This window comes from Podarcis filfolensis, assembly GCF_964270895.1.
Source record: "Podarcis filfolensis genome assembly, chromosome: 13".
Classification (NCBI taxonomy): domain Eukaryota; kingdom Metazoa; phylum Chordata; class Lepidosauria; order Squamata; family Lacertidae; genus Podarcis; species Podarcis filfolensis.
The window spans coordinates 43,958,709-43,983,999 of NC_139615.1; the positions used below are offsets into that span (position 1 = coordinate 43,958,709).

Here is a 25,291-nt window from a genome sequence, read left to right on the forward strand (position 1 = left end):
TAGGCAAGGCGTAATGGGATGCAGGTGGCGCTGTGGGTTAAACCACAGAGCCTAGGGCTTGCCGATCAGAAGGTCGGCGGTTCGAATCCCCACGACGGGGTGAGCTCCCGTTACTTGGTCCCTGCTCCTGCCAAACTAGCAGTTCGAAAGCACACCAAAAAGTGCAAGTAGATAAGTAGGTACTGCTCCAGTAGGAAGGTAAACGGCGTTTCCGTGCACTGCTCTGGTTTGCCCGAAGCGGCTTAGTCATGCTGGCCACATGACCCGGAAGCTGTACACCGGCTTCCTCTGGAGCGCCGCAACCCCAGTGTCGTCCGCGACTGGATCTAATGGTCAGGGGTCCCTTTACCTTTTATGTCTGCCTCCATCCACCCTCTGCAAAATCATCAAAAGCAGAATGCAGGTGCTGAACATTACAACACTCCTTCCTCATAGCTAGCAAAACAAATTTATGTGAAAACAAGCTACCGTTCAATTTATTGATGCTGTGGAATCCTGCTATGCCTGGCTGCAACATCTAAATTGCATCTAGGGCAGCATCTATAAAGTCTTCTGTACAAAAGAAGAATTGCTATTGTTGTTTTGCCACTACCTTGAAGTTGCTGGCAAAGGACCTGGAATTCAGAGCAGAGGATCGGAATGTGGGAGATTCAGCCAGCAATTAGAATTCCTGGCAGGGAATTCTAACTCAAGAAGAAGGTAGCCACATACAGATTATATGAGACACACAGAACAGGGCATCAAAGTATGGCTCTTTGCAGGCTACAGGGCTGGGGAGAAACAAGTTCAAATCTCCACTGGGTGGTCTTGAGCCTAACTGACCTCACAAATGGGAAAGCCTTGAACTTCTTTGAGGGAAGCTGGGATATAAACCTTAACACTTTTTTTTTTTTTTAAAGGCATTCTGGAGCTTGCTGTAATCAAGGACGGACTTGGGTAATCTTTTGTAATATGGCACCCTGTGTGAGGCAAAAATTTGGTGGCCCCAAATGGATCTTCTCACTTATGGATCTTCTCAATTTTGCACCCTCTCAGCTCAGTGCCGCATGCAGAGGAACCGCCCAAAAACTGACATACACACACACACACACACACACACACACACACACACATATAAAAGGTGCAAGATGAACTGAGCAGCTGATGCACAAAACAACCAGTCATTGTACATATTTACAATACGTCATTCTCCAACATCACTTCCTGGACTATGCATACAATCTATTTCAAGCTGAAAGATTACCGATTGGCCCACACCCAGTTGTGAAACCTTGAAAGGACTACATTAATTAGCAACAGAAACCAAGGCTGTTGTTTCTTGGGGACAGTGTATATTGACTGGGAGGTATAAGCGATTTTGCCAACATGCACAGATTCTCTGATGAGTCATAGGGATTATGCATATTATCTAAAGAATATACAAAACCCTGTCCTGATAAAACACATTCCTCAAGGCCAGCTGGAGATTTTTGCACATTGACTGGAGAATGTGCACAATTGTTGGTTGTTATGCACATGTGCTGTTCAACTGACATTATTCCTAACGGCTATTCAATTCACTTTATCTCATATATAATCTGTTAACACAATACAAATGAAAGGTTAAATACTGAGTCTAAAAGCTAAAGGACCCCTGGACGGTTAAGTCCAGTAAAAGGAGATTATGGGGTTGCGGCACCCATCTCGCTTTTCAGGCCAAGGGAGCTGGCATTTGTCCACCGACAGCTTTCCAGGTCATGTGGCCAGCATGACTAAACCACTTCTGGCACAATGGGACACCGTGACAGAAACCAGAGCCGTTTACCTTCCTGCCGCAGCGGTACCTATATATCTACTTGTACTGGTGTGCTTTTGAACTGCTAGGTTGACAGGAACTGGGACCGAGCAACTGGAGCTCATCCTGTCGTGTGGATTCGAACCGCCGACCTTCCAATCAGCAAGCCCAAGAGGCTCTGTGGTTTAGACGACAGCGCCACCAGCTCCCCAATTCAATTCACATTATCCCACATATAATCTGTTAACGCAACACAAACGGAAGGTTAAATACAGAGTCTGCAAGATGTTAAGTAGGTAAGCTGGTGCCAGTTTAGGACGAGACCCCCTGACTTTCCCTCCTGCTGGCGGGACCCATAACCTTTGCAAAATGTAATAGGGAGCATACACTGCAGAGTTCAAATACAGCTTGACAATTATCGAAGATGGGATGGGACGGAACGGAGGGAGCAGGCAGCTAGGAACTTACTTGTTGCACGCCGTCAGGAACGTTGTATGTTATTTTGAGTGTCGGATCTCGGATATACCCAGGGAGGCTCTGCGATATGGTGGAAGCTCCAAAGGTTCCGGGAATGCCAGCGGAGGCGCCGGGGTGAGTTAGCGAAGCACTGCCTCCTGGGATTCGCACCCTGCAAGGCTTGTGGGGGCAAGGGGCATCGGACAGGGTGGGGCGGCTGTTTTGGCACAGCACACACTCTTCAGCCGCCGACTCGCTTCCTAGGCTGGTGGTTCTCAGGCCCAAATCTAAGGCAAGCCCCTCTCCAGCTGGGGGAGAAGCGTGCCGTGGCAGGTCAGGCAAGGAGCTCAGCGGGGTCCTCTCTGTTTCCTGGCTGCTCCCCTCCTTATTGCAGTCTCTCGCTAAATGGAACTTGTCTGGCAAGCCCTGCCTGCTCTCAGCCAACAGTCTCCTGGAGCGGCCCTGCTTGCTGGCACCCGGGGTTTGGTCGAGGGCCTCACTCTGCCATGCTCTGTGGTCACTTGGGAAATTCTGCACCGGCGCAGGCTGGAAACCGCTGCCCTGTCTCTGAGCCTGTGAGGGCGATGTGTCTCCGGCAAGGCTGTCCGGGCCAAGGGAGCTCTCTAGCAGGCTGGCTCTCCTGCTCTCATTCGGCTGCTGAGCGCTCCCTGCAGCCGATGTCTCACCCTGAATTTTCCCATCACGGAAGGGAGTCTGCTCGGATAGGGCAGCCATCCGGCGGGCAGAGAACAAGCGGAACACTTCCAGGACTTGCAACTTCTCCTCGCGGGGGTACATAAGGCCCAGCTTGTACCTGTCCCGGCTGACGACAATGCGGTCGTCGAAATTTTTCAGGTACCTACACAATTCACCCAGGGCCTCATCCTCTGGTCCATCCATGGCCAACTCAGTGTAGGTGAAGCTGTCGTAAATGTAAGTACAAGACTCTCCAAGGGCCTCTGCTTTTTGCATGCCTGAAGGACTCCCGTTATCGCTTTGGACAGCGTGCAAAGAGTGCCTTTGTTTGGTAATCGGAGACTCCATTTCCTGGCTGTACTCCATCTGTGTCAACCCATCCTTTCTGATCTCTTTCTGCAAAGTACGGTGGAGATATTCCTGAGACGCTTGCTTCAAATGGGCTGCATCGACCTGAGCTGTTAGCCTGGGCTCAGGCATGGACTCATTGCTGCTCAGAGACTTCTGCAGCGAGAGGCTGCTGGACCTTCTGAGCTGGGGCCTCGGTTCGGAAACTCTGAAGTCGGCAGCCCCTGTGGTGTCAAACAGGTTCAAAGATCCTAAGGCGCTCGTGACCGCACGGAGGGACGGAGGCTCTGTGAGACCAAGGCTTGCGCAGCCCTTGGAACTCAACACGGTGCCTGCAGGTGAGGACGACGAGTGATCTGCTTTCATCCCTTGCGGTGCTTTCTGGAATTCCAGAGCTTGCCTGATCTGGCTCTTTGGTTCAGTAGCAGCAGACAAAAACGGCAGGGAACGCTCGCTCTCTGGAGCCGGGCGTTCTGTGGCTGGAAACAAGCTGGCAGCTGGCAGCCATGCCGGTAGGCTACCCCGACTTGAAAAGTTGGCAGCCAGCTTGTGCTCGGCTTTGCTGTTGGGCTTTGGCGAGCTCAGCTTCTTTGGCACGGACTCCGCCGGCGACTCTAGCTGAGCAGGCAGAGAGCTAGGACCCTGGAGGTACGCGGCCTGGGGAACGCCGGGTCTCCGGTGATCCTGCGCTGCCCCCCTTGCGGCAATCAGTTCCTGGATGTGCCGCTTGGCTTGGGAAATTTCCGCCAAATTCCCAATGAGGCAGAAATCCTCCTCCTCCTCCTGAATCAGCAGCAGAGGGTAGAGGCTCTCCAGCTCTGCTGGAAAATTGCCGCCGCCGGCGATCCCCAAATCTCGCTTGTTGACCTTCTCTTTCCGCAGGGTGCCCTCCAGTTGCTGAGAAAGCTGGGAGAGAGCCAGGTGAGCCGAAACTAGGGCGCTAACTCCCCCAGCCCCATTGGATGCTGCTCGCAGGTAGAGGGTGGTGATGCCGTCGCTGTGGACGTCCACAACACCCACCTGCTGCTTGTGGAAAATGTTGCCCAATTCCTCACCGCAGAACTTCTGCATGTAGAGGTAGATGTCTGAGTCTATCGCTAAAGAGAAGTCCTCCAGGGGCTCTATGAGGCTCTCTGCCGACTCCTGGACTTGCAATGGGCCTGCTGCAGCCTTTTCCTCCTCGTCCCTCTTCTTCTTCCTCTTCTTCTCTGCCCGAGACTCCTCCTGGTGCGAGACGCCATCTCCCGCAGCCTTCTCGGCAGATCTGCCTCCGTTCGCAAAGGGAACGCCAGCCCTTTGCTTGCTATTGAGGCACCTCAGCAGCTCACAGCTGAAGGCCTGCAACTCCACAAAGCCGCCTTTGACAGTGCAGGTCATCTCCTGAGTGTTGAAGTTGATGTGGATGCCCCCATACCTCTGGCACAGACTATCCAGGATGTCTTTTCCATCGGGGAAGCGGCCATAATCCACCTTCATGCAGACGCGTACAAAGATCTGAGGAGGAAAGCAAGAGCTGCTTAGGTGGCATGTCAAGGATGGAATTATGTGTCATGGAATTCTACTCAATACTGATCCAGAGCAGAAGTCCAACGTATAGTTAGCATAGTGAAAACTTAAAACACGTTGCAGGATTCCCGAAAAAATAGACCAGAGGCAATTATATTTCATCCCGCAGACCGTTACTGCTACTGAAGGCAAATGAGCATAATGGTCACCAATCCAATACACTGTCCATAAGAAAACCAGTTGCAGAAGACTTAACTTAAGAAGAAGAAGAAGAAGAAGAAGATGAAGAAGAAGAAGAAGAAGAAGAAGAGGAGGAGGAAGAGGAGGAGGAGGAGGAGGAGGAGTTTGGACTTGATATCCTGCTTTATCGCTACCGGAAGGAGACTCAAAGCGGCTAACATTCTCCTTTCCCTTCCTCCCCCACAACAAACACTCTGTGAGGTGAGTGGGACTGAGAGACTTCAGAGAAGTGTGACTGGCCCAAGGTCACCCAGCAGCTGCATGTGGAGGAGCGGGGAAGCGAACCCGGTTCACCAGATTACGAGTCCACTGCTCTTAACCACTACACCACACTGGCTCTTATAGTAAGTCTAAACCTTAACACTATAACATACTATGTAAAGAACACCACACCAGAAGGAAAAGGAAAAGTGAAACCCAGGCTCCTTCTGGCCCTACTTTTATAGTCAGCATGACCTTGACAGAAAGAGGTAACAGACCCAGTTTAAGCCAGCTGTACTCAGCTTCTCTGAAGGTATAACCCAAACCTCATGAACCTTCTGCTTGTTCCTTTCATACACAGAAGCTTCCAGAACCCTCTTGCATTAATCAGAATATGAAAGATCTCGACACCTCAGATCAAGAAATGCAAACTGACATTATGTTCCTGGACTGTTAACTTTTAAGTGCCACCTGTTAAAACACCTGTAATAAAATGTTTGGCGGCCCAAATAAATGGGATGATGAGGGCAGTCGCCTTTCTGTTCCATGCCCCCCCCCCCCCACCTGCAGTCCTGTTGCCTCAAGACTCATTTTTCCTGCCCTGATTCCAATTCTGGCAGCACAGCCAGGCTTGGTGGAAGAGGATTTACTGTTGTTTGGAAGGCTTATTTAAAGAAAACCTTTGTCAAAGGTCCGACTTCATGCCAGGTTTACAAAAAGAAATGACAAACTATGTAAACCCAAAACAAAACAAAAAAATTTTTTTTTCTTCCAGTAGCACCTTAAAGACCAACTAAGTTAGTTCTTGGTATGAGCTTTCGTGTGCATGCACACTTCTTCAGATACACCGAAACAGAAGTTGCCAGATCCTTCTATATAGTGGGAAGGTGGGGAGGGGTATTACTCAGAAGGGTGGTGGGAATGGGTGATTGGCAGATAGCTGTGATGAGCCTGTTGACGACTCATAACGACTGCAATAGGTCTTACAGGAAAAAGCAAGGGGTGAGAAGGTGAAAAATGGCTTTGTCATGTATAATGAGATAAGAATCCAATGTCTTTGTTCAGACCAGGTCTCTCCATGGTTTTAAGTTTGGTAATGAGTTGCAATTCAGCAGCTTCTCTTTCCAGTCTATTTCTGAAATTCCTTTGTAGTAAAACAGCTACTTTGAGATCTTGTATAGAATGTCCTGGGAGATTGAAGTGTTCTCCTACTGGTTTCTCTGTCTTGTGATTCTTGATGTCCGATTTATGTCCGGTTATTCTTTGGCGTAAGGTTTGGCCTGTTTGTCCAATATAGAGAGCTGAAGGACACTGTTGGCATTTGATGGCATATACAATGTTAGACGATGTAAACCCAGTTTTCTTCAGCATAGGCTAGAAATCTCTCTCTTCATCAGGGTTTCCAAAACAAGAGGTGGATAGGAAGCCAAGCCACGGGGGATCAAAACACCTGGTTCTTTTAGGAACTCAGCTGCTGGTTGTCCACACCAGCCCAGGAAAGAACAAAAATAAACAAAATGGCCACTTAGGTAAGTCGGGCCTGTAAGACAGAGCTATTCCGCCTGGCTTTCAATTTGAACTTAGCCTGATCTTTTATTCCCCCTTCCTTCCCTCCCTCTCCCCCCTTTTTTTTTTTGGCGAGACTGGTTCTGGGATCCCACAGCTAATTCTCCCCTGGTCTCCTCGCTGGCCCAAAGAGGACTAATTTAGCCAGCTAGCCCTGGTGATCATCTAATGTTTATTGGATGGATTTCCCCCCTAAATTGATTTTGAATTTTGAATTTATTGTTATTCACATTTTATACTGTATTTTATGCTGTTTTTTGTTGCATCAATTAAGTGTTTTAAATTTGTTGTTAGCCGCCCTGAGCCCGGTTTTCTGAACCGGGAAGGGCGGGGTATCAATAAAAATTTATTATTTATTATTTAAACAGGGGCTGCCAACCTTTGGGGGCTGGAATTCTGAGAAAGAGCAGGGGGGCACCAGTCGCTGCTGTGAGGTGTGGCGTAACACAAAAGTGTTTACACGGTTAACCAGAAAACGAGCGAGGACCATAAAATGGTGCAGGAATGCCCATCAATGGGGAAAAGGCACCTTTGTCAACCACTAACTCATTCGCTCACAGAGAGAAGCTCTTTTCATCTTTCCTCTGTTCAGAAGATAAGGGTGTCTGTCCATTCCTGGCATCCAACGAAATGTGGGCATGTTCAACGTAGGAGAAGCCAAGGCAGTGAAAAGAAGCATGGCTCCAAGGCAGCATTGTGGACTCCGAGGTGTTTTAATTTCTCTCTTTTGTTTCCCACTTAGGGGCTTGAGAGTCACCAGGAAAGCAGCGCAGAAGCTGCCAAAAAGGAGAGTTTACAAATAAGGTAGAGGGAAATCAAATCCCTTGCTAGGTTCAGAATTCAGGACCAGCTTTTTGGGGGGGGGGGGGGGAGCAGTTACCCATGCAATCATGGAGCTACCACAAAGAAAATCAGAAGTTAAAATGACTCCCAAGACCATCCCCACAGCAAAAGTGTTCAGGATGTAAAGAAGTCAGGAGCTTGCCCCTCTGCCCACATCAAATGGCCTCACCCAGAAACATCTTGTCCTTAAGGGAATTTATTTTCCTTCACAATGTGCACATTTCAGGCTTAAAACTCAAACCACAAAGTTCACAGGAATGCATTCCAGGCCTGAGAACCCACATTTTCTTATTTGAGGGTAAAATTTACATTGTTTGCGCTTTCAAAAAGGATGGTTAAAACTGGTCACTTTTATTTGGAAGAAAAACAGCTGCAGGCCCTGTTCCTGAACCAGGTTGGGGCACAAAATCGCCCCTTCCCTGCCTGCTATTTGCCTCCAAAAGGTGCCGTTTGCAGGAAAGAGCACCTTCAATGGCACGTCAGATTTGAAAATAAGGGACCAGCAGCCTTGAAAATAAGGGACCAGCAGCCAAAATAAGGGACCTGCAGCCTCACTTGTTCCAGGCACTCCTGTCTTCCTGTCCTCCTGCAGTCTGGTCAAACTCATGCTGGTAGCTTCGAGAACACTGTCCAACCAACTTTGTAACCAGAGGTTCAACTGAATAGAATCTGAATCACATGCACCACAAGGCCTATGCAGCCTCAACTTAAGATGGCTCCCCGGCCTGGCTTTGCACTGCAAAGTTTGCAGCAGCACGTGCAACAAAATGGCGTCCAGCATTCAAAAACCCCCTCAGCTTGCATTAACTAGCCACTCACAAGTCATTCAAGCTCCACCCCCCAGTCGTTCTTAGACTTCTTATTGGGTGAGCAACACAGCCAAGCAACACAGTTGGAGCCTCCCTCCTCCCTGGCCGGCAGGGAGAGGAGCTGCTTCCCTTGAAATTTAAGGGACATCATTTAAGGGACATTTAAGGGACATCTATCAATAAGGGACAGCAGTGGGACATGGCGCTGGAATAAGGGACTGTCCCTTCAAATAAGGGACACTTGACAGCTATGGGGCACGTAGCAGGGCCAAGAAGGGAGGTATCTGGAAGGAAACTGGGTGAAGCCGAATTCCACATCAGGAATGCTTTCCAGATCCAGAGGCCTATGCCTGCTTTTTTCAAATTTAAAAGTGACCAGTTTAAGCATGACTAGGACCCAAACCAATGGCTTCAAGCTACAAGAAAAGAGTCTGGAAATAATAATAATCATCATCATCATCACAATCATAATAATTTATTATTTATACCCCTCCGATCTGGCTGGGTTTCCCCAGCCACTCTGAGTGGCTTCCAACCAAATATTAAAAACAATACAGCATTGGACATAAAAAACTTCCCTAAACAGGGCCGCCTTCAGTTGTCTTTTAAAAGTAAAATAGTTGCTTATTGCCTTGACATCTGCTGGGAGGGCGTGCCACAGGGCGGGCGCCACTACCGAGAAGGCCCTCTGCCTGGTTCCCTGCAACCTCACTTCTCGCAATGAGGGAACCTCCAGAAGGCCCTTGGAGCTGGACCTCAGTCTCCGGCCAGAACGATGGGGGTGGAGACGCTCCTTCAGATATACTGGGCCGAGGCCATTTAGGGCTTTAAAGGTCAGCGCCAATCCTTTGAATTGTGCTCAGAAACGTACTGGGAAGAACTTTCTGACAGTGTGGAAGACACAAGATTTACCCACTCTGGAAGAGTGGCAGATGAAGGTGATGGACTATATGGAATTGGCGGAAATGACTGGCAGAATCCGAGACCTGGGAGAAGAGTTGGTGGAAGAAGACTGGAAGAAATTTAAAGACTATCTTCAAAAACACTGTAAAATTAATGAATGTTAAAATGATGTTGGATTGAAAATAAGTGGTATTAGCCACAAAGTTAATAAGAATATGCAAAAATGGATTGATAATAGATGAAAATATAGAGTTATAATATGTTAAGATATAGAGTTAAGAGAAATGAAAGAGGGTAAGGATTTGTTGATTTGATTATGTAAATGGGAATACAAAAAGGGGAGGTGTGAGGAAGTCAAGGAAACAAGCTAATGAGTTTAAAGATACAAAAAATGGATTTGTTTTTAATCTTTTCTTATTCGTTTTTTGCATTTTTTATTTTTATTTTTATTTTTTCTATTTTATGTATTTTTGTATGTTTTTTTTCCACCTTTCTCTTTTTATATGTTTTCTTGTTACTTTGTTAATCTTTGTTTTTTGTAAAATCTCAATAAATATCTTATATATATAAAAAAAGAACTTTCTGACAGTGAGAGCTGTTTGACAGTGGAACGGTCTCTCTCAGGAGGTTGTGGACTCTCCTTCCTTGGAGGTTTTTAAACAGAAGTTGGGTGGCCATCTGTCATGGATGCTTTAGTTGAGATTCCTGCATTGCAGGAGGGCTGGACTAGATGCCACTCGGGGTCCCTTCCAACTCCACAAGTCTATGATTCTATGATTCAATAGTGCTCATGGCGCACAATCAAAAAACCCCATTGCATAGTGTGTGTGCGTGAGCATGTCCAAAGTGCACTTCCAGCTCTACTGAGTAAATAGTCGCTCCAAAGTCCAGTGACTCCAATCAATCAACACCAAACAATTCTGCTGGCAGAAAATGTGAGCAGGGAACCTTCCCTCTAAACAGCATTTACGGGCTCCATAATCCCAGATGTGTAAAATCAACTTGTAATTACCGTATTTTTCGCCCTATAGGACGCACCGTCCCATAAGGCGCACCTAGTTTTTTTGGGGGGGGGAAATAAAGGGGAAAAAATTTTATTTCCCCCCCAGGCGCGGGGCTGGGGCGGGGGAGGCTCGAGCTTCCCCTGACCCCAGCCCCCAAACAGGCAGCTCTCTGCAAGCCGTGGGAGCCCAGCGCTGGCTCCCGCTGCTTGCTGAGAGGTCCGCGAAGCCTGGGCGCGCTGAGCTCAGCGCGCACAGGCTTCGCATGCTGGCAACTCTCCGCAAGCAGCGGGAGTGCTCCCGCTGCTTGCGGAGAGGTCCGCGAAGCCTGGAGAGCGAGAGGGGTCGGTGCCCACCGACCCCTCTTGCTCTCCAGGCTTCAGCGAAAGCCTGCACTCGCCCCATAGGATGCACACACATTTCCCCTTCATTTTTGGAGGGGAAAAAGTGCGTCCTATAGGGCGAAAAATACGGTACTCAGTAGGCTTAGAAATGCCCTCTGTCTGTGCTTAAATGTATTACAAATGATGGGTCGTCCCCGCCCCACAACACAACCACCCCGTAATGAAGATAATATTCTTTTAAAACTTGTCTTTTGTTGCCACTCTGTGGACAGAGCTGCTCACAGCAACTTTCCCAACTTCTAAATTTCTAAAGATGAATTCAGATGTTCCTTTGTGTCCCTGCTCTTCCTCAGGGGCTGATTACAGGAGGTTAACCTGTGGCAGTTTCATAGATTGGAACCAGGTTTGACTTTTGAGGTGAACTGACTTTTAAGAGGGGGGCGGGGGGAACAACAGCAGTTCAACCTTGCAAGGCTGAGCAGATCTCCATAATCCATACCCAGCTCTTCGCTGGCTCTCTAAGTGTGGCCAGTCTGACTGCTGGAACTTTTAGAAAGCACATTTTGCATATCCCATGCAGACATGAAACTTAACACTGCCAATAAGTGCATTCACTGACCCCCCCAAAGGGGGGGGTTGTTTTCCTGCTTTCTAGCACACACTAACCATAACCCTGCATGCATGCAACCAGCTGGAGAGAAGATCATGGCTCAGTTTCAGCATCAAGTTAGAAAACGCTACAAGTTCTTCCCACTCACCTCCAAAAGATGTTAGCTGTATGAGCTTACGAAGGCTGTTCTGTGTTCATGCAAAACACTGCAAGAACTTCAGCACTGTGTAAGGTTTTTTTAAAAAAACACACAAAAAGTCACCAAACCCCTCTTTGACTGTATTTTAAATTGCATTTTAACTGTATTTTAAATTGGGTCCCCCCCTCTTTTTCCCCTATTATGTTTTTACTGTGATTTTATTGGTGTTAGCCACCCTGAGCCTGGCTCTGGCCGGGGAGGGCAGGGTATAAATAAAAATTATTATTATTATTATTATTATTATTATTATTATTATTATTATTATTAACAACAACAACAATGTTCTTCTTGCAGAGTTATAACCAGTGCTATTTTTCTAGAAAAAGAGGTGCCATAACACACCACGAACACCTCCCTTGTTCTCTCAGAATAACAATGGCGCCCACCTGAGAGGTGCTGGAAAGTTCTGGCTAAAAAAAACCCCTGGTTATGGCCCTTTTCTCTGTTTGAAAGTATTGTGCTGCTCAGCGAAAAGCAGTCTCCACTGACCCTGCCAAACTGTTAATAATGGGTTTGGCAGCTTTCTTTTTAAATAATAATACAGACAATGATAATCCTTACACAGTGCAGATGCTTGTGAAGATTTTGGACAGACAGGACAAACACTGGATGTGAAGACCGGTCAATAATTCAGCAAGCAGAGTCAAGAAAAAGAGGCATTTGCTGCTGCAACAGAAACTGTTCCTTTTCCACCACAGTTACCACCAAGGTTGCCAAAGGGAAGGATACTGGCCCAGTCGACATAATCAACTTTCAGGCCAATGAATGCACAGTTATTACTCATGTGTTGCACACATTCCAGACATTGTCCCTAGAGCAGTGATGGCCAAACTTGGCCCTCCAGCTGTTTTTGGACTACAACTCCCATCATTCATAGCTAACAGGACCAGTGGTCAGGGATGATGGGAATTGTAGTCCCAAAAAAACAGCTGGAGGGCCAAGTTTGGCCATCACTGCCCTAGAAGCTGGGCTTCTGTTACAAGGGTATCCATTTACCCATCAAGGGAGATGCTACACTGAGGTGAGCTTAAGAAAAAGCCAGCTCCCTGCCACCCCAGTTTTAGAAATATCTCAGGTGTATTATTTAAAGATAATGTAATGACTAGTACTCTCTAGAAAGCTGCTGCTGGTGGTCTTTCATTCAGGGAAGAACACCAAAGACTGGAGTTTTTAAGGGAAATCAGCACAATCACAATCCATCCACTTGCATTCAAAAAGACCTTCATTTTGTTCCACCCAAAAAACCCTCCTTTTTAATGTACATGTTCTGAATAAATCACTGGATCACAATGATTTTTAATGATGCTGCCACCTGTTTCAGAGATTGGGCCCTGGCATTCAGAAATTAGGTTCCAGAGCTGAGTCCTTGTGAGCTCCCACAGAAGGGGAGTGGACTGCAGATTTTAAAAAGAGGTAAAGGACCCCTGGACGGTTAAGTCCAGTCAAAGGCGACTATGGGGTTGCGGCGCTCATCTCGCTTTTAGGCTGAGGGAGCCGGCGTTTGTCCGCAGCTTTCCAGGTCATGTGGCCAGCAGGACTAAACTGCTTCTGGCACAACGGGACACCGTGACGGATACCAGAGCACACGGAAATGCCGTTTACCTTCCCACCGGAGCGGTACCTATTTATCTACTTGCACTGGCGTGCTTTCGAACTGCTAGGTTGGCAGGAGCTGGGACCGAACAACAGGAGCTCACCCTGTCGCGGGGATTCGAACCGCCTACCTTCCGATCAGCAAGCCCAAGAGGCTCAGTGGTTTAGTCCACAGCGCCACCCGCTTCTCCCAGCTGCAGATAAACAGTGCCTAAGTGCATGGGATGCAGCTCCTCTTCGCCCCATGGCCATGTACTTTTGCACTCTTGGTAAAACGGAAACACAACTCTTGCCCAAAGACTGCATCCATATGTTACACTTAACAGTGTCCTCCTCGCTGCAAGAGGGAAACCAGGCATTGTGCATCCTACTTCTATGAACTATGCCTTTTTTAGATAACCACTTCAGCACATAGTATTTATGGGAATACAGCATTCAGCTCTGTGGGGCAGAAAAACCCTCGATTCAAGCAAAGTGCTTGGGGCACCCGAATATGTGCCACGAAGCGAAAATCCTGCCTTCCATGCAGAAAAGAGGGGAGGCGGCGGCAGTAGAGATAATATTTCAAAGTGTGGCTGGCACAAAAATGGAAGGAAGAGGAATTACCAACGAAAGAAGAATGGTGGATGAAATTAATGGACTATGCAGAATTAGATAAATTAACAGGAAGGATTCGAAACCTGCAGGACCTGAGGTTCTTAGGAGATTGGAGTAAATATATGAATTATTTGAAAAGCAATTGTAATGAACAGATTACGCTAGTAGGATTGCAAGAAGTTTTGTAATGAGGACTATTTGAAATATTGCACGAAAGACTATGAGGAGAATTATTAGTTAATGGTAATTAAGAGTAATAGAGAAATTAAGAAATGCAGAATAAGTGATAAAGAACGGAAAATCATCAGAGGTTGTTGACGGAAGTCTAAAATATTGTATAAGAAGTTATGTTAAATGATTGTTGGAAATGATATGTTAAAAAACTAATAAAAATGTATAAAAAATATATTTTAAAGTGTGGCGATGAAGACTAAGGAGTCAGAAACTATAAGGTTTAGAATGCAGGAAACCTACTACATAACAGTGTTCACATTAAAAATGGAACGAAAACAAGTGTCTTGCCCTTATGGTGACTGGGCATGTGTTACGCAGAGCATATGTGCGGGGTAAGTGGTGCTCATCGCTATTGCTTTCCATGTCACAAGGCTAGCAAAACATCGTTATGCAAGCTTGTTTAATCTGCGTGATCTGATCAGATTGCAGAACTGGGGTTTCCACAATGAGCCTTTTCTTTTGTGCCAGTCTATGCATCTGCAAGGGATGCGGGTGGCGCTGTGGGTTAAACCACAGAGCCTAGGACTTGCCGATTGGAAGGTCGGCGGTTCGAATTCCTGCGACAGGGTGAGCGCCCGTTGCTCGGTCCCTGCTCCTGCCAACCTAGCAGTTCAAAAGCACGTCAAAGTGCAAGTAGATAAATAGGTAGCGCTCCGGCGGGAAGGTAAACGGCGTTTCCTTGCGCTGCTCTGGTTCGCCAGAAGCGGCTTAGTCATGTTGGCCACATGACCCGGAAGCTGTACACCGGCTCCCTCGGCCAGTAAAGCGAGATGAGCGCCGCAACCCCAGAGTCGGCCACGACTGGACCTAATGGTCAAGGGTCCCTTTACCTTTATGCACCTGCAAAGTCCAGCTCCCTCACCCTGACAACAGCCTTCTCAGCCTCTTTATTACCTCGTTGGGGTTCAATTCAGCGGCGCTCTGTGTCACTTCCAAAGGGTAGGTGGTCCCGTTGACAGTCAATACATGCTTTTTGACCTTCAGTACCTGCTGAGTCACTGAATGAGGAAAAAACCAGCAATCAACAGAAGCTAACAACAACTCACACCCTCACCAACAAACTTGGGAGACAGGGCAAAATCTCATTGCATTTGCTTTCCACACACTTCTGTTCCACCTCTCTCAGTCCTTTGATTCTCACTCAGATTCTCAGTATTGCTTCCTGAAATCCTCAACTCAAAATTCACATTTCAAAATTCTGAAATTAAAGATTCTGTCTATACAACTGAATCTTTTCGGCTTGCGCAGGTTTTTCGTTTCCAGAGCAGAATGGCTCAGTCGGTAAAGCATGAGACACTCAAGAGTCGTGGGTTCAAGCTCCACACTGGGCAAAAGATTCTGAATTCTAGTTGGTTTGGACTAGATGACCCTTGTGGCCCCTTCTATGATTTTAGCTTGTGGGTGGACTATTGGTAAGGAGGAGAAAGTTAGCACAATGCTTTGGCTTGCCCAGAAAGATTTGCATTTCAAGCCCCTCAAATTGACTTGAAAACCAAGTTATCCATTTTCCCTGCAGTCCAACAGCAGTCACTGTCATCTTTCAAACCCCTTTTTTATGTTGTTGAGAAAAGTGAAGCCATGTAAGATTTGGGGTGTGGGTTTCTCAAACCTCCACTAATATTCCAGCAAGAACTTGCAACCTTTAAGGGGGAAACATCTTACAAATTCCGCAATATGGAATTCGGGCGTGGAAATTGACATTGCAAAAATTGGGAGCTGTTCAACTGGTTTGCAGACATAATGTAGAATTTAACCATCTCTATGTGCAAGGGAGGGAGGCAAGGGAAAATGACACATACAGGCCACACTCACACCATATATTCAAAGCACGATGACCCCACTTTAAGCAACCACGGCTTCCTCCCAAAGAATTCTGGGAGATGTAGTTTGTTAAGGGTGCTGTCAGTTCTTATGACTCTTACTTACATATTTTTGTGAAAAATATTGGGTACGTACTTTTCTTTATTTATACACTTTGTTTTGTATGTTCTGTTTTAATATATAACATGTATGCGGGTAGCTCAATTCTGTTATCATTCATTGGTTGCATGCTTTGTATTGTATTTTCAGCTGATGGAAGACTATCATGAAACAGTAGTATCATTCCGGAAACACTGCCCTTGACGTCTTCCGTTTGGGACGTCTTCCGTTGGAACTTTTGAAAAACATTTGAGAAAACCTTACTTTTTAGACGCCTTTTGTTGAACCCTTTGAATAACCATTGTGAGACTGACCTTTGACGCCTATCTTGAACGCATGGCTTGACGTTCTGCGCCACTAGCCTTTTACATTGTATATATGAATTCCAATAGATTTCTACCTTTTGAATATCATTATTCTGTTCCATATGATTTAACAGTTATTAGCCTACGTGTTGTGTCTATATTTCTGTGATTAGTTCTTAGGATAAGCCTTTCCCCCTCACAGAACTACAATTCTCAATAAATCTCTGTAAAGTGGCATTATTGTTAGATCGCTATGGGAATTGTAACTCTGGGAGGGGAATGGGGGTCTCATAACAGCTCCCAGCACCCTTGTTGTTGTTGTTGTTGTTTAGTCGTTTAGTCGTGTCCGACTCTTCGTGACCCCATGGACCAGAGTACGCCAGGCACTCCTGTCTTCCACTGCCTCCCGCAGTTTGGTCAAACTCATGCTGGTAGCTTCGAGAACACTATCCAACCATCTCATCCTCTGTCGTCCCCTTCTCCTTGTGCCCTCCATCTTTCCCAACATCAGGGTCTTTTCCAGGGAGTCTTCTCTTCTCATGAGGTGGCCAAAGTATTGGAGCCTCAGCTTCAGGATCTGTCCTTCCAGTGAGCACTCAGGGCTGATTTCCTCCAGAATTGATAGGTTTGATCTTCTTGCAGTCCATGGGACTCTCAAGAGTCTCCTCCAGCACCAAAATTCAAAAGCATCAATTCTTCGGCGATCAGCCTTCTTGATGGCCCAGCTCTCACTTCCATACATCACTACTGGGAAAACCATAGCTTTAACTATACGGACCTTTGTTGGCAAGGTGATGCCTCTACCTTTTAAGATGCTGTCTAGGTCCAGCACCCTTAGCAAACTATAGTTCCCAGGATTCTGTGGGGGAAGCTATCACCATTTGAAGTGGTGTCATGGTTCTTTCAGTGTATGGTGTGAAGGTGGCCCTGAGTTTCCTAATGGTACCATTGCACTCGTACATTCAATTTTATATATGAACATAAGCTACCCTCCCACCTACCCCACCAGTATACCAAGCAATTTTGCTCCTCGTCTAGTGACCTGTTGCATCCTCAAAGGTAACCATAGCACAGCCTGGGGATTCGGGTGGAAATTCAATGCTGGCAATTTCTCCACCTCCATTGCGTGCTCGCAGAAAATGGATCATCAGCTTGTCGGACACACGCTCCAGCGGTAAGTCCGCAGGGTAGCCTCGGACGCAAACGGTACGGCAGGTAGACATGCTGCCAAACCTGTAGAGGAAACCTAAGCGTCAGCCAATAGTCTAACCATATCTGCAGGAGGCTCAGAAACCATCAGCATTATTCTGGAAATTTTGGGAAATGATATATAATGAATTGAAGAAAATGTTTTAAATGACATTTGTAAAAAACCCAGAAGCATTTTTGTTAGGGATTGTAGGACAAGACCTGCCAAGGAAAATAAAGAACTTATTTATGTATGCTACAACAGCGGCAAGTGTCTTGATAGCACAAGGATGGAAGAATGAGGAAACCCTGACAAAAGAACAGTGGCAAGACAAATTGATGAACTATGCAGGACTGGCTAAACCGACATACAAACTGTGAGGTAAGGACATCTGTGACTTCAAAGAAGAATGGGAACTTTTTACAAACTACTTGAAAAGACAACAAAATGAATTGGACTCCTTGGCAGGTTTTGAATAAACATATACAAATTTATTGATTGTTAACATAGTAGATGGATAATATAAGGATTTATACAATTTTACAGTATGCAGTGGACAATATGAGTTGAGAAATCAGAGAGAGGAGCTGAGGGAAGTCTCGGGGCGAGAGAGGGAGGATTTGATGGGGAGGTGGGCGGAAAGGGGGAAAGTAATAAATATGAGATATTTTGATATTTTGTTATGTTGAAATTGTTAGTGTTTTTTTAAAAAAAATCAGCAGCATTATTCGGTGCTATGTTGGAGAGGATGCCAGGAAACAGGGAATTATATTCACATGTGGTGGGGGTGTAAATATGTACCCTTTGGGGGGGGAAGGGTGTTTAAGAAGATAACAGAAATCGCTGGGTTAAAGCTGACCAAAAGTCCAGAGGTTGCATTATTATCAATTTACAATGGGGTGGAAGGTTCACAGGCTAGGAAGGGCTTGCTCACAAATTTATTGACAGCTGCACTAATTATGATAGCCAGGAAGTAGAAGGGGCAAGCAGAATATAAAATGGAAGAACGATCCAAAGAGGTGTGGGATATAGCTATTAATGATAATTTAAAATGTGCCATTATAGTAAGATGGGGAATAGGCAGGAGAAATGATTTTGAGGCGATATGGAGGGTGTTTGTAGAATCTGTACTGTTAAAACGGGAAGGGGTCAAACCATCGCAAGAGGTGTTGAAATTTTGGGAGGTTGGATAGTTATAATGGGGGTGCACATTTTTATTCTTATTTATTTATGGTTATTACTTGGTCAAAACACAATAAAATAAAATAAAATAAAAATCATCAGCATTTGTGAACAACCAAGTCTTTTCTACATGAAACCCAGGATGCGCTGGGTCCTAGAAACACAGGACACTGCCTTACACAACTCAAACCATTGATCCACCTAGCTCAGCCTTGTCTGACCAGCAACCAGCTCTCCAGGGTTTCAGACAGCGGACATTGCTAGCTATCCCTGGAGATGCTGGGAATGAAATCTTCTGTGTTCAAGGCTGATGCACCAGCACAGAGCTATGGCCCCTCCATTATCTCTGTGGGCGGTGGCAGCTTCAAGACAGATATCTAGAGGAAGACCGTCCTTGGGGTGGAAATAACAATATTCAAGAGATATAAAATCTCCAGAGACATTTCTAGGCAGCTGAGCTGCAAAATTCAACCTCCACAAAAGTTTTGAACAGAGGATGAGGCAGGGAGGTGGGAAATACTTTCCCCCTCAACCTTTTCCTGTTGGAAATGAAGCACAGGATTTGGGGAAAACAGAAGCATTTGCCATCTTTTGTTGGCACACCCAAAAGTTCAATATTTTCTATTATTATTATTATTATTTATTGAATTTATATACTGTTCTTTACCCAGAGGTCTCAGGGCAGTTCACAGAAAAGATCAACATAAAAACCACAATATATATACACTGGCACCTTGGTTCTCAAATGCCTTGGTACTCAAACAACTTGGAACCAAAACACTGCAAACCTGGAAGTAAGTGTTCCGGTTTGCAAACTTTTTTTGGAAGCCGAACGTGCTCCATTTTTAGTGTTACGCTTCTGATTTGAGTGTTACGCTGAGGTGCTTTTGCTATTTATTTTGCATTTTTGTGCCTTTTTTGTTTTTGTGACTGTGTGGAACCCAGTTCAGCTACTGATTGTATGACTGCAGTACATTGTTTACTGCTTTCATTTTGTGGATCAATGGTCTCATTAGATAGCAAAATCCATGTTAAATTGATGTTTTAGGGGTTGTTTTTAAAAGTCTGGAACGGATTTATCCATTTTGCATTACTTTCTATGGGAAAGCGCACCTTGGTTTTGGAACGAACTTCTGGAACAGATTAAGTTTGAGAACCAAGGTACCACTGTAATCAAAATAAAAACAACAACCCAATAACCCTTCAGCCTCAGACGTAAATGCAGAGATAATATCACCTTTGCCTTGCCACCCAGCTGCCAAGATGTGCAGCTGTGAGGCAAATTATCTTCAGATGTTGGTTGTGGTGCGAGAGAATACTTCTCAGCCTTGTTTAATACGTGTTGGGTGGGTGGGTGTCATTTTTAAAAGGAAGGAAATTTAAAATTTTGCCTCACTAGTTTGTAAGGGGCAAATGCCTACTCCCCTCCCCCTGCCCAATTTATCCCCCGGCCAGACGTCCGCCACATTTTGTCGGCTCGCCACGACGGCAAACAAACGGGACTCTGTTAGCTGACCCAGCCAGGCCTGTCTGCAAAGCCGACGGTGGCATGAATAATGCAGCAAGAGAAGGCCTTGCCTCGCATCTTGCGGGCGAGGAGCCATTTTGTCAGCTCCCTCAAAGGCCTTCTTGACCCAGCGCAGGTGCCAAGCCTGACTCTAGACTCTTGCATTATTCACCAGAGAGCCCATTAACATGCAACGGGGGTGTTTGCGCCTGCTATAAATATTCATGGTGCCTCAGGGCTTTCAAATATTCTTTTTTATTATTATTATTTAAGAAACAAAAACCTCATAAAGCCGAAATGGAATACAGTGACAGGGGCAGCGAACCTGAGTCCCCCACCCCCAGAAGGAAGGTCAAGAAAGCAGGGTCATGTTTGTACAGCATTAAGGGATTATAAGCGCAAAAAAAGCCAGTTTTTCCAGAACAATAAGAAGGACCAGGTCACCTTTCATTTTGTTCTTCAAATCCCCTGTCAATTGTTACCTTGACCCTGACAATTCCACAGCACCTCCATGGCGGAGGATGACTGAGCCAGAATTTCAAACAGTTTTTTTTAAATTTTAAATCGGATTTTTTTTATTTAAATCGGATTTTTAAAATAAAATGCTTTTGGAGGAAAAATCTTTCTAAAGATAGTTTTCTATTTATGTTACATTCTACTCCAAAGGCTATTCATCAGGAAATAAGGGTTTGTTTTAAGTTTTCCATGTGTGCTAAAACTCAGTCTAAGTTTTTCTTTTTTAAAAAATAGTTTAACCACATCAGTTAACAAACATGGATACATATGCTATAATGTTATTGTTTTAGTTGAATAAATTGTTTAAATTGTTACTAATGATTATTTTTCTCCTTCCAAGAGAGTACAGCAGAAAAGTTGTCTAAATATAAACAGTTAACTTACTAAACCACACAATAATTTCATGCTTTTCAACATCTACATGCAGCCGCTGGGAGAGATCATCAGGAGGTTTGGGCTGGGTGTTCATCAGTATGCAGATGATACTCAGCTCTACCTCTCTTTCAAATCAGAACTAGTGAAGGCGGTGAAGGTCCTGTGTGAGTGCCTAGAGGCGATTGGAGGATGGATGGCTGCTAACAGATTGAGGTTGAATCCTGACAAGACAGAAATACTGTTTTGGGGGGACAGGAGGCGGGCAGGTGTGGAGGACTCCCTGGTCCTGAATGGGGTAACTGTGCCCCTGAAGGACAAGGTGCGCAGCCTGGGAGTCATTCTGGACTCACAGCGGTCCATGGAGGCGCAGGTCAATTCTGTGTCCAGGGCAGCTGTCTACCAGCTCCATCTGGTACACAGGCTGAGACCCTACCTGCCTGCGGACTGTCTTCCCAGAGTGGTGCATGCTCTAGTTATCTCTCGCTTGGACTACTGCAATGCGCTCTACGTGGCGCTACCTTTGAAGGTGACCCAGAAACTACAACTAATCCAGAATGTGGCAGCTAGACTGGTGACTGGGGGCGGGCACCCAGACCTACATTGGCTCCCAGTAAAAGTCATAGTTGTTTATTTCTTTGACATCTGGTGGGAGGGCGTTCCACAGGGAGGGTGCCACTACCGAGAAGGCCCTATGCCTGGTTCCCTGTAACTTCACTTCACGCAGTGAGGGAATCGCCAGAAGGCCCTTGGAGCTGGACCTCAGTGTCCGGGCAGAATAATGGGGGTGGAGACGCTCCTTCAGGTATACTAGGCCGAGGCTATTTAGGGCTTTAAAGGTGAGCACCAACACTTTGAATTGTGCCCGGAAACATACTCACGGGAAAGCACCATTTCGTTAGTCTGCCTGGCACAAAAAGCAGGGCCTTTCCAGTCGTGGCACCCATCCAAGGAGATGCAACCAGCCTTACATTTATGACCTTCAAGAAGCTGAGGAAAGCCATTTGATTCCAGCAAGCTTAACGTAAACCACAAAACTGTGAGTTGTATCCAAGTAACTTGATCTGTTGGTACAAAGTCTTATACCTGCACAATAGGGTGTAATCTCTCTCACCTCTCCCTATTCCCCACAATCTGCTCTGGGGGCTTGCGTAAATCCCCAGAACAGATCTGGGGGGGACGGAGACGTGGGCATATGAGGAAAGGGGAAGTTCCATTGCGCTTTATCAGAGCTTTTAACCATTTGTGAAAAGGTTGCAGTTTCTTTGAAAAATGTGGTTTTACTGAAAAAGTTGTATACTTGGCTGTTCAGTGTAAACTTTCCAGATAGCTTTTAAAGTCACATGCAAAGCACACAAGTGTTGTTGGTTTTTTAAAACTCACATAAATGAATGTCTACGAAGCCAGATGATAATTCATTAAAGCAGAATTGTTGCTAATTAATTCATTGCTTGTAGTAGCACTTTGGAAGCGCTTGAGCACATACACAGCTGGCTGCAAGCTTTGCAAATAATCCTGTAGTGCAGATGGGGAGACGCTTAAGTGAACTCAAGCCAGAAGCAACGATTCAGACTACTGTACAGTTCTTCCGGATTCTATAGCAAAGCACTGCACCGCCTCCAAGTTGATGGGATGTTTGGGGCAGATGGGAATTGTAGCGCAAAAACTGTGGAGAGCACCAGGTTGGGCAAGGCTGATCTAGAGCAGAGGGGTGGGCAAGCCTTGCATGCGAAGCCTGAGGGATTTCATCCACAAATTTCGGCGTGCAGTAACGCTGGGGATCCGGCTGGCGACTGCAGGCTGGCGGCAAAAGGGATCGGGGATCGGAAGCGCCCGGGTTGCAGAAACTTTCTCTTCGGCCTTGGAAAAGCAGGCTGGGGCGTTGCTAAGGGCGCACAGCTGCTCCGGCAATGCGTCAGCTATGGCTCCGAGCAGACCCCACACCAACATGTGGGGCCCGGTTTTTAAAAGTGCGGAAAGCTTGCAAACCCTTGCATTCCCATCTGCCCCGAGGAAAAGGGGGCTGGCTGAGCGTCTAGTGGCCGGGTGGCGAGGGAGGCGAGACTAAAAGGCAGCCACGGAAGCGGGAGAAAGCGCTTTTGTCGACCCGATGGCGCGCCGGATTCGCAGGAAGCCAGAGGGACGGAGAAAGGGGCGAAAACAGTCCGATCGCCTCTATTCTGGGGGTGCTCTGCAAGAAATCCTGGGTGTGGGGGGGTGTTCAGACGGAGGAGAGGGAGGGGCAGCCGCAGAAGCAGGGGGGAAGATGGGGCGACGGGCGCGCAAAAGCACCTACCTTCGAAGGAGGGTGGCCAGGGCAACATCCACAACGGCAACGAAAGGGAAACGAAAGCGAAAGTCGCGTCCCAGAGACCGCCCACTTTGCGAAAGGAAAGGCCGGAAGGAGAGGAGGGGTGGGCGGGCAAGTTGTGTGGGGGGGGGGTGCAATGTCCCCCCACACGCGCACGATTTGCATGCACACCAAAACGTACTCTGGGTTGCTGGAGCGCACGGAAACGCATCAGCCCATAGGAGCCAAATCCTTCGGTCCCGCTCAAGAAAATATTTGACGTGCCCGACCCCAAAGCTATTCAAATAGTGTGCATGTGCTGTGTCATGTGATTGACTATGCGGGGCGGGACTTACTCTCCCCCCCCCCCCATATTTTATCCAAGTTGCAACAACCTCACCAGTTCCATCATGAGTTCCTGCCTCAACCAGTTCCAACAGTTAAGAGCTGTTGGACAGTGGTTGGATGGCTACCTTTCATGGATGCATTAGTTGAGATTCCTGCATCTCAGGGGGTTGGACTAGATGACCGCTGGGGATCCCACCCAACTCCATGATGGCATCGAAGCACAATAACCCAAGGAGGATCAGTCAATCAATGTAACCTCCGTGCAGAGGTCACTTACCTCCTAGTTAAGTTATTATGTGTGTGTAGGGGTGTGAGGAATTCCAACTTGGGGAATTCCCGGGGCACCTGTTTGGTCCAATCTTGCAAAGATTTTACACCATGAGTAGGCAAACTAAGGCCAGGGGGCCGGATCTGGCCCAATTGCCTTCTAAATCCAGCCCACGGACAGTCCAGGAATCAGTGTGTTTTTACATGAGTAGAATGTGTGCTTTTATTTAAAACGCATCTCTGGGTTATTTGCGGGGCATAGGAATTCGTTCACCCCCCCCCAAAAAATATAGTCTGGCCCCCCACAAGGTCTGAGGGACAGTGGACCGGCTGCCTGCTGGAAAAGGTTTGCTGACGCCTGTTTTACACCCTCAGTGCTAACCGATGCAGCCTGGTTCACAGCCAAAGCTATGGGTGAAGTACCCCTGACAGTTAAGTCCAGTCACAAAAGATTCTGGGGTTGCGGCGCTCATCTCACTTTATTGGCTGAGGGAGCCGGCGTACAGCTTCCAGGTCATGTGGCCAGCATGACTAAGCCGCTTCTGGTGAAACCAGAGCAGCGCACGGAAACGCCATTTACCTTCCCGCCTGAGTGGTACCTATTTATCTACTTGCACTTTGACGTGCTTTTGAACTGCTAGGTGGGCAGGAGCAGGAACCGAGCAACGGGAGCTCACCCCGTCGCGGGGATTCGAACCGCCGACCTTCTGATCGGCAAGTCCTAGGCTCTGTGGTTTAGACCACAGAGCCACCTGCGTCCCACGCCTGAGAAGCTCCTAGCGGTCAAAAACAACATGCCCTGGAAGCCCTTTCAGAAGCATGAGGCTAAAATTTAAGATATTAACGGATTCAAAGGAAAGAGGGGGGTTTGCCCTGCCAGACTTTAAACTTTACTATGAAGCGGCAGCTTTCTGCTGGCTGAAAGAATGGCTACTTCTTGAAAACACAGACATTTTGGATTTGGAAGGTTTTAATAACATTTTTGGGTGGCATGCATATTTGTGGTATGACAAGGTTAAAGCACATAAAAGTTTCAAAAATCATATTGTCAGAAAAGCACTATTAAATGTCTGGATCAGATATAAAGACTTGCTGGAAAATAAAACTCCAAGGTGGCTGTCGCCAATGGAAGCTAAGGCAGTTAAAAAGTTAAATATGGAGTCCAAGTGGCCAAGATACTGGGAAATTTTGGAAAAGGAAGGGGACAAATTGAGATTGCAGAGTTTTGAGAAATTAAAAGGGAAGGTGAGAGACTGGTTCCACTACCATCAAATAAATGAAGCGTTTAAACTGGACAGTAAAATTGGCTTCCAGGTGGAAAAATCAAAATTGGAGATAGAACTGTTAGAACCCAGTACCAAGAATTTGTCCAAAATGTACAATTTGCTGCTGAAATGGAATACACAAGATGAAACGGTTAAATCGGTCATGATTAAATGGGCTCAGGACATTGGTCATAATATTTTGTTTGCTGA

The 25,291-nt window shown here is 46.5% G+C and overlaps 2 protein-coding genes and 1 long non-coding RNA gene across 4 annotated transcripts in view; 1 reads left to right on the forward strand and 2 right to left on the reverse strand.

Annotated features, from left to right (window-relative positions):
• LOC310747709 (uncharacterized protein) overlaps positions 1 to 23,362 on the reverse strand; it is a 30,392-nt gene extending 7,030 nt beyond the window's left edge. The window contains exons 1-4 of the mRNA XM_083582575.1: positions 23,208 to 23,362; positions 17,188 to 17,378; positions 14,815 to 14,918; positions 2,243 to 4,768 (exon numbers count right to left, since the gene is read on the reverse strand). Coding sequence (XP_083438701.1) covers positions 2,243 to 4,768; positions 14,815 to 14,918; positions 17,188 to 17,368 — 2,811 coding nt within the window. The 5' untranslated portion in view covers positions 17,369 to 17,378; positions 23,208 to 23,362. The remainder of the gene's footprint in view (positions 1 to 2,242; positions 4,769 to 14,814; positions 14,919 to 17,187; positions 17,379 to 23,207) is intronic.
• Positions 1 to 25,291, forward strand: part of LOC310747938 (tigger transposable element-derived protein 1-like) — a 943,100-nt gene that overhangs the window by 488,232 nt on the left and 429,577 nt on the right. The window lies entirely within an intron of this gene.
• The window catches only part of LOC310748248, a 110,642-nt gene that overhangs the window by 14,409 nt on the left and 70,942 nt on the right, over positions 1 to 25,291 (reverse strand). The gene's annotated exons all lie outside the window — the stretch shown is intronic.